The sequence below is a fragment of the Histoplasma capsulatum genome, genomic scaffold, assembly GCF_000149585.1.
Source record: "Histoplasma capsulatum NAm1 scaffold_1 genomic scaffold, whole genome shotgun sequence".
In the NCBI taxonomy this organism is placed as follows: Eukaryota; Fungi; Ascomycota; class Eurotiomycetes; order Onygenales; family Ajellomycetaceae; genus Histoplasma; species Histoplasma mississippiense.
In genome coordinates this window covers 5,910,159-5,919,811 of record NW_001813982.1, presented here as the reverse complement: position 1 = coordinate 5,919,811, position 9,653 = coordinate 5,910,159, and the positions used below count along the sequence as shown (strand labels likewise).

Below are 9,653 nucleotides of genomic sequence, written 5' to 3'. Positions count from 1 at the left end.
TCCCTTAGCAGCGGAGCTGCATAGAACTGCATGAGGGGGTCATATATTCGAAAGCCATCTTCGATCCTGTGTATGATTCCTCTTTTCAATGCTCTTTGCTTTTCCTCAACGGTTTTTGCTTTTTATGTCATCTCCCTTTCCTTGGTATTTCCTTCTTTATTCCCATCATATTTCTTTTCCGAGGAGTGGTTCCGTTGCGAATATCTAAATGAACAACTTTTATAGGGCCAGTTATAAGCAACACAGATAATCTTTGGAGCCAAGTTGTCCCTGCAGTGATTGGAATTAATCGCCAGCTTAACGCCCGTGGTTCTGTCGTGCTACATCCTTATTGACGTGTCGGGACCATTATTTATTGAAGGAAGTGCTAGTAAGCCATGGAATCCGAGGAATGAATTTTTGGGGGATCGAGAAGGATTGAGGAAGGGTGTTCATGTTTTTCTTTCCTTTTCTTTATTTCATTCTCTCCCTTTTTAAGGCTGCATTAGCTCGGAAATGATGTGAGGTTCATGTACGGAGTATATACTCCTAAAACGGCTATTGCATTATCTGTCGACCTACATGAATAAAATACTAGGAAAAAAAAAATAAAAAAAAGCAACCAGACAATATTCTGCGATATTACCATTCTGTTTCTCATCCCGGCTTCCGATCCCTTTCTTTCTTCGCCGAACGAAGAACTGCAGTATTGGCAATAATTTATCCTCTAATTAGCTAGTTAGTTAGTTACTCCGTAGAATATTTGGTAAGCTTCCTCGCCTTCCTCTGGGTCTCGGTATTGATATGCTGTCTTAACTACCACAGCGATATCAACCGATGCATAGTACAGTACATATCCGCCACGCACGTATCCATTTCCCAAAACGGACTTTGGACAATCACCATGGTACTCATGGAAATCGTAATAATCCATGCTGCAAAACCGCTGCCGTTTTCTTAATTAATATATTTTTTAGGAACAGGACCACATGCATGCTCTTCTCGAGTTTATCAGCATGTAGTGCCGCCGAACAATTTCTGTCCCACCTAGGTTCATGTACGCATCTGTAAATGTCCTAAGATTTCCAAAATGCAGAACCGTGCCTATATACATAGTTGCCCCCAGAAAAAAACTGTAAAAATCACTTGAAAAACAAAATATGCCCTTAACAGCCTCCTAACGAAAGGAGTTTCTTGATGGTGGAATGGGTCTACTCACATACATGAACCAGTGATCAGTCATCTGCTCCAGTCTCATATAATGGGTTGAATAAGTAAAGTCTGTCTGCTATCATACGTCCATAGGCCCTAGTAGTCAGGACCCAGGCTGCAGCGCGTGAGAATTCAAGCCTCAGGATGATGAGAATCCCCAACGGCGGGTTGAAAAACGGCGGAGATAGGATCTACAAAATACGTATAATACAACACCCAGCATTCCATGTGCATGAACTCATGGTATGGGCCCCAGTGGGCCAGAGCAATGCAGTGGATTGCAGGTGGCATGGGGCCGCTCCTGGTACCATCATGTATATACAAGTAGGTACCGATATTGATGGGCTGGTATATATACGGCGTATATCAAGCGTGTCCAGGGGCAATATTATCTCATATCTCTTGCTCGTCTTACAATAAACGCTCATGCATCTTCTTTTATTTTTATTTTTATTTTTATTTATTTATTTATTTATTTTTTGATTGGTATACTGCGTAGTACCAGGCGAGATAAACGGGTGAAAAGACGTGCACAGCAAACTTGCAATATTGCCAGTTTCATTTCTCCTATAAAAATAAATTCCCGAGAGCTGTACAAATCTGCAGGTAAATTAAGGGAAAAAAAAAAAAAAAAAAAAAAAAAAGCCCCAGCTATAGAGCAAGTGTTTCATTAGCTGTCGATGCGGCATATTATTCTGGCTTCTCGCCCCCATCTGCTTGCTTTTTGCTTTTTGCCTTGGCATTCCGGGAAAATAGTCGTGGGCCTCAGCGCCAGGTACCTAGGAAAAGCCCGGATTATCGCTCACACGAAGGAACCGGAGGAATGATCAATATGAGATGTGTCCCGGATACAATGTCTCAGATTGCACTGGCGCTGGTCATCATCAATCAAACGTTCCACCCTGGGAACGTAAGGAAAGGCTTGTAATATATTTTGCGGGCTGTAGAAGTAATGGGAGGGTAGTAAGCGCCTACTAACTCTCGCCTCCCACAATATTGGTTGGCACGTGTCTATTATACCTTTTTCGCACACGGAGACAGTTGGGGATGAATTGTACAGATTACTGTACGTAGCTTTGTAGCTTGGCACGAGGGGGTACAAGGGATCCATGGATCTCAAGTGGAGAGAGAGTCGATAAATTATGAAATACCCACCCCGGTCTTTTCATGCATGCAGGAATGCACGTTTGTGGAGTATGTGATGAAATTCCATTCCTCTGTGTCATCAGCGCATAAGTATTGATAACATTGAGGAGCGAGAGCTACGACGTGACGGTAGCGTGGCTCCTCAACAACCCTTTTGCTCCATTACCCTTGTTCATCGCCCCTGGCAAGCAAGGGTTCTGGGGCTACCTTGGCCAGAAACCAACTGTTACTGTCGCGCGGGAATCGCCTCCAGCCCCGCAAACCGGATGAGGAAAGCTTATAACAGCTAACAGCAGGACAGTAAATATTGTAACGTGCTGAGACGAGGCTGGTTTCGGGGGCAGATGCCTTTGCAACTGGACCATGCTAGTGTCCATCGTCAATCGCCAACTAGCAAACATTGCAGTTCACATTAAAAAAAAAAAGCCGAAGAGAAATGACACATCGTGAGTGGAGTGGATTGAACATATCGGCTATCGTCGTGAGCCGCCCCGGCAAGTGCTTGAGAAATTAGACTTTTTGATACGCATAGCTCCATTCCATAAACAAACGTCGGTGATTTCTTCCAGCCAACGGCGGGAGTTTATGCTGGCCGCATTTGTCAACGGTCGAATGAAATGGGGAACAGGGTCCATTTCGATGCCAGATTGCACATGCGCCTGAGACTCTTAATTTTTCGACGGCTTCTCATGAAAGTAGGCTAAAATGAAATAAATTCGCGCCCAGCCATCGTCTTCTTCTTAGGCTTAAGACAACCTGATAGTGATGGGGAGGTTGCGATCAAGGGGTCTAAATTCCGAGATGGAAGCCCAAATCGGAAATATGGTAATTACACCCGCAAAATAACAGACAATATTATATTGTACAAGTGTATACGGTAGCTTGCCTTGCGCGTCTTCAGCGCTAGAGTAGGGATAAGCCTGTAGCTGTGCTTATCTCCTGTGTTCCCTATCCCCAGAAATCCCCCCGCCAGAAGAACACATCTGGTCCTCTTGTTTTCTCATATTTATGGTTTTTGCTTACGATAGTTGCTTTCCCAAGCGCACCCCTATTAATTGCGGGAGCTTCGGTGAAGGCATTCGGTCATGACCGCTGTTCCCTCACCAGCATTGACTAGTGCCTCCACACACTCACTATGACCCGTTAAGAAGAATAACTAGAAATAGCAATTAATTAAAAGGAAAGAGAAGGCAAAGTATCAGGGGGAGCTGCAGGAACTGCGGATCAACCCGAGCAGGAACTTACGATTAGAGACTTTGCACAGGCCCAGCCACCCCGAATACCTGGACAATTAAGCAGTCTTCATTTCTGCAGAGAGAGAAAGAAACATACGCAGTATGTGGTAATACGTACGGAGTAATTAAGAATGGTTCTCCCTGGACTTGTTGAATCACACAATTGTTTGATCCCCTGGACGAAGCAGGATCATGGCATGAAATGACGCAGAGCAAATGTAGGCACGGTTTCTCGAAAGGTCGGCGACCAGCCAGGCCAGCCAGGCAGCTGCAGTCGCCGACATGAGAAGGGATTCTAGTGATATGCGCGGATGCTGAAAATCCATGCTTCCGTTTGTTGAAATTGGGGTGCATGGCACAGCGGGACAGGAAGCACAGATTTGCGCTGAATTTTCGGTAGGCCGGAAGGCCGAGAAGGTGCAGGATCGGCCTGGTATTCCAGCTCACAGTTCTTTTCCCGCACACGAACCCTCTCTCACAAAAAATCGAAGTCACACTTGTTGGCGTCCCTGCCGAGCAGCATCACAGTTGGTTGGAGAGTGTCCGACTGACTAAGCTGGCCGTTCTCCGCCGTCGATCATCCTGCGCTAGACTAAATACAGTCTAGGCAAGTTGGTAACATATGCAGCCAATTACAGCCCATTATCCGACCCGACAGACTGGTTCAGCTTTCACACGCCAAGCACCGCCAAGCACCGCCAAGCCGACGAGCCGCAGACGTCACACCGAGCCAAAAAAGCGGTTTTCGGTTACGAACCAACCACAGCAAATCCGCCTCCCCTCAAATACCGGGCCACTACAACCCAGTACAATCCAATACACGCCAATACAGACCAGGTTGTCGACCACCGACCGCGCATTCGATCATTCGAGCATTCGATATTGGCCAGTTGGAGGCGGCGGGTCGGGGTTGGTTTCTGCGTTTTTAACGCCTCTTCGCCGCCTGCGCCAATCAGACCCTGCCGGGGGGGGGGAGGGGGGGGGGAAGCGAGATGTCGCCAGTGGCCCTTCATTCGCCAGGTGCTCCTCTGCAACCCCAGGACGTGGACTTCTTCGTCAAGACCTCATCTGGAGCAACTTGGAGAGCAAGGGCGACGGCCGAAGGCGAATCTTTCCCCGCGACCTGTGGGGAATCGAGTCATTCAGCAGATTTGGGTCCTCGTATTCAATTCTCGAGGAGGGCAAAAAAGATACTCAATTTATTTATCCATGTATGTAAGTAAGTCTGTACATTACATGAGTACTAGTAAGTATGTATGTATGTATGAATGAATGAATGAATGAATAATTGCATTAACCGTACTCCGTACATATGCACCTAGATTTGTATGGAAGGGGGGGTCCTGTATGCCTACAGATAAATCTTCGATGAGGAGCTCAGGAACCCTGCCACATTGCCCAACGAATCATTGACTACTCTGTCCTCCGTACTAGCAAACCTGCGCTTCGAGCCAGTACCTTTCTCTTGATGCGCAATGCAACAGCACAGCACTACACATCTGCTGCTGTCTTTTTTCCGTGCTGAATCGATATCACGGATTTGGACGTGTTGTGATATTCATCTGTGCACACATGCACACTCTGTCTATTACGTCTAGAGCCCTTAGAAAGAGCAGGATTTGCACATCTTGCCTCGTTTAGAGTTTTCAATGCTTGGGGAATCACCACTTTACACTAATTAGCCTGTCCGACACGGTTCATCTGGGCTTGCCGGTTCGTATCAGATTAAACTCAGTTTTCCTTCCTGCCCATGTTGGAAAGCGTATCACCAGCTGGCTTGTATGTACTGGTACTGGACATTCGGAATAGGTCGCGCTTGCTGCGAGACAACTGCGTACAGTGTACTTTGTAATGGAATAAAATATATAATACTTATGTATAGGCAAAGACTCCATATATATATGTATATGTGTGTGAGCCACTGGCTTCTGTGGCCACTGAACCCGTTTTTTTTTTTTTTCTTTGGGCGCACTTTTTGGTCTGGGACACATCGATCACGTTTTCTGAGAGACTGCAGGGTCAGAAGAAGAAAAGAAGCAAGTGACATGACAGGTTGTCAGATCGGCTATTATTACAGGAATTCTACACGTCGAGACCCAGCGTGAAGAGGATGCAGAAAAAAAGAAAACAATAAAGCAAACGGCAATGCCCTTTGCGAATGTTATGACTGATTCCCTTTTCGCCTTCATTAACCAACTCTCAGCGAAGAGAAAGGGATAGTGTCTCCATTAGAGAAACCTTCCGGATAGTATAATATGATTATATGCTGCGACACAACCGTGCCGTGTCAAATCAAATGTTGGTTGAGTTTCGGTTGCGCTGACGCTATCGTTGGAACCTCTCGCGCATATCGTGAACCTTGTGCAGAACCCCGACCCTTCGAAGTTGAGCATCCTGCGCCCAATCATGGCTCAGGTGACTTGGTCGAGCACGCCGCCGCCACATCGCGATGCTGAGAAAACTATCAGGTACGGGGCTGCGCCCATGGGCTAATTCTCCAGTCCAACTGACGGTGGACTGACGGTGGCCTGACGGTGGGTGGGTTGGCCGCTAAACGCTATCATGTCAGGGCTGTGGATATGGCACAGATCAGAAAGTGAACCCCGCAAACATAGAGTTCCATTCGGGCTGCGCTTGTGGTCGCCGTAAATGATCTGAGGCCAAGTTCCAGTTTTATTGAAACTGCCCAGGTCCTCTCTAGCGGAGGAATTTTCCAAACCCCCCCACGCTATGATTGGCGTATTTGCTCTCTTCCAATTTTTTCTGATTTGCCGGTTGGTTGTTATCTCGGTGTTCATGAATCATGATCAACAAGCCAAAAATGAAAATAAAGAAAGAATAAAAAATAAAAAAATAAAAAAAAAGCCACTAAATGTCTCATATCCGTCTGCCACCTCCCCGTGCTGCTTAAGGTAGTTCCCGAAACCCGTTCAGATATCGCCGTCCAGATTCCCGCGGCTCCATGATGCAAAATGGCGGAATTGATTGCTTTGGTCCCCCCTACTCTTTTAATTTTTAAATGGCAGACATGGCTAATATTCAGATGTCCAGGGTGCAGAACAAGCAGGATACGTGAATGGAAAGCCTGGCCATGGCCCATGTCGCGTCCGAAAACCAAATGGGGACCAGCCATGGGTTGTTGTCGTTGTCCCGACAGGGCGGAAACCACTTACAACGCATTTCACAACGCAGAAACGGTGGATGTATTGAAGCCATGGTGACGATTTTAAATTACCGAAAAAAGCCTGAGGTACCAGCTCGTACAGCACTGATACTCGTTGAGGATGGATGCTACCCGGCTATCCTGGCTCTATATGGCTTCCTTGGACTCTCATTTCCGCCAATACAGGGCCTGACATACGGACATAGCCTGACCTTCCTTAGAGGCTCCCCGCACGAAGCTATATAGAATGATGTACAGAACATACCAGCTGCTATCGCTAAGGATGACCTTTGCAAGAGGGAACAGAAACCGATCATACTGAGAAGATGGCGACAAACATGACGCGAAAGGAGGGCCAAAACTCGAAACAGAAAATTGAATAAAATAACGCCGTTGGTAAGATCTGAGATTAAAATCTTCCTGGGACAGAGTTTACGCTAGGAAAGCCACAAGGCGATCGCCCAATACAGAACCGGTAAACTAAAGAAGCCCAGGCGCCTTTTTATTTATTTATTTTATTTTATATCTTTACTTTTCCCTGTCCGTCTCTTCTGGCTGTTTGCGACTATGCTGCGAACCTAGCTAGCGAGGGAGGGGGACAAGGGCAATCTTGGTCCGCCATCATTTGTGAACCACAGTTGAGCTTCCCTCAGCACCCCTGCCGCCGCCGCAATGGCTGTTGGTTGAATCCCCCGTAAAAAGCTTAGGGGCGTGGCTTTCTGCGGAAACAGTATTCCTGGACCAACAGGAGACCGCAGCAGTTGGAGTAATATTTGTCTCTCCCTGCCGCTACTGATGCTTGCTGCCAGTTGCCCTCCCGCTCCTCACCCACATCTGGGACTCTTCCCACTATCTTCCCCACCACCAACAGAAATCAGAGAAATGAAAAAAATAAAAAATAAATAAAAATAAAATAAGGTCTGATGAACCTATGGCTCGCCTTTTGCTGCATCATGCTGGCCCTGCTTCTGCGGTTAGCATGGGTGAAAGTCTGTTGTGTTATGGTATATGGTATCGCGGAGGGTAGACATAAAATAGAAATATGGACCCCCCGGTTGGCTCTCAACTCTTCTTCTGCTGCACTGTAATGCGAATCGATGTGTGTAAGCCAAGCAGCTCTTGTCGATCTATTTTTCTCATATCAAAACCGCTGCGCATCAATTCCTCGCCCCAGATTAATAGCCCAGTGAGTGGCACCATCCGACAGCCACATACACATACATATACCTTATATGTCCTTAATTAGAATTCCATTCTTAAAGTACTAATATCACCAGAGGATCGTCTCTCCCTTCATATACCCATCCACCCTCCATCGTCATTCGTACCATTCGACCTTTGACCTTTACCCAACTTCCCCTCACAAGCTATACTTCCTCTACATCTGCCCCAAATTTCCCACCAGCTAACAACTCCTATGTGAAACGGGCAAGGAACAACACACTCATAAAACAAAACCGAAACGAAAGGGTAACCACAAAGGAACTATTTCAGTATCACTCACGTTTCTGTTCTTCAGCAACAGAAACCTCTTGGCTGCTTCCGTAGGGTTAGTACAAAGATTTTTTTCACCAGGGCCCCCCCCCCCCCCCTCCCTCCATCCCCCTCTTTTTCCCCCTTCAAAACAAAGAATTGCCTAAGAAGGAAACATTTCCTTTCCTAACACCCCCGCCAGTCCATGTACACTAGTAGTACCTGCGTTGTTTCCCTTCGCTTTAAATTAACAAGGTTCTGATTGCTAAGCTTGTTTAGATCAGTTCCCTAACCTGCTGCATGAGTCTGAACCACTGTTCTTGCGGACCCTGTCAGATATTGAGTGAAGCTGTCATATACAAGAGCGGGTGATTGCAACAGCTCCATCTATCCGCGGCCTGAAGCTTTGCAAGTTCCAATTCCTTCACTTCTTCTCTTCGCCCTCCAACATTGTTCCTTTTGCACCATTTTCGCAAAGGGCATAAAATTAAAATAAAGAAGAGGGCAAAGAAAAAGAGAAGCTTCGCAAAAATAGCATTATCGTCAACTTTCTTTACCCCAATATAATCCACCTTTTCTCAAACAGCAACAACAAAAAAGACTCTGGAAAAGCGCCAAAGCCACCGTTCTGGAGAACCGCTGCCATACTACACTCCACCCTACCAACCCCCTACTTTTGGTTTTCCGCATCCGGAGCAAATTTCTGTCGGCGATAGTTGCAGAATTCGTCGCTCGTCGCCTCCCTTCTCGTCAATCGATACCCCCCTTGCCCCCTCCTCCGTACCAAAAATAATCAGATCCACGCCGCTTCAGGGACCAGGGTTCAGTGACCGGGACGGCTCGCTCCCTAATTAAAAGACGGAGTCATAGTCTCGATTCCCCCAGAGGATAAGGGTGGTGTAACGGTTCGCCTTTTAGCCCTCAGAAAGCTTGAGCTCTGAGGAATGCAACTGTACCGCACGACTCCACCCAGCAGAACACATAAAAACTCTTCATACCAACCGAAAAGATCCCCGGAAAGGAAGGTCTCCTTTCAACATCTCGTACCCTCCCTACCACCGGGGCTTTACTTCCTAACATTTGCTCTCTCTACCCTAAGCGCAAGCCTACCTTTTGCGCAGCTGCTCAGTTAGCGGGATAGAGTGAGTGGCCTGCAGCGAGCTCGTCGATATAGTTTCTCTGATAAAAGCGAAACTGGAATTTCCACACCATTTAGCCAGCAAAAGGACTGTCAGCAAGAGATGTTAAATGCCCACCCGCCAACGCCACCACTGTCAATAGACGGAGATATAACACACAGCTTCAACGACTGTCTAGTACAGCGAGTTGGATCACCATACTTCCAAAGCAAACTGCAAGTTGACAATATGTATGTGCAAATGGCACACTCTCCGGGCCTTGCAGTATACTCGCATTGAGATGGGACTCAAAACGGACAACCCGAA

At 46.8% G+C, this 9,653-nt stretch overlaps 2 protein-coding genes across 2 annotated transcripts; both read left to right on the top strand.

Annotated features, from left to right (window-relative positions):
- Positions 1–4,194: 4,194 nt before the first annotated feature.
- HCAG_01694 (predicted protein) lies at positions 4,195–5,041 on the top strand (the record flags this gene model as incomplete). The annotated part of the gene is made up of 2 exons (XM_001544597.1): positions 4,195–4,783; positions 5,007–5,041. The coding sequence occupies 2 exons, from the start codon at positions 4,195–4,197 to the stop codon at positions 5,039–5,041; spliced, it is 624 nt and encodes a 207-aa protein (XP_001544647.1).
- Positions 5,042–6,663: 1,622 nt separating this feature from the next.
- On the top strand, positions 6,664–6,981 carry HCAG_01693 (predicted protein; the record flags this gene model as incomplete). Its single annotated transcript, XM_001544596.1, has 1 exon — positions 6,664–6,981. The coding sequence occupies one exon, from the start codon at positions 6,664–6,666 to the stop codon at positions 6,979–6,981; it is 318 nt and encodes a 105-aa protein (XP_001544646.1).
- Between the last annotated feature and the right edge of the window lie 2,672 nt (positions 6,982–9,653).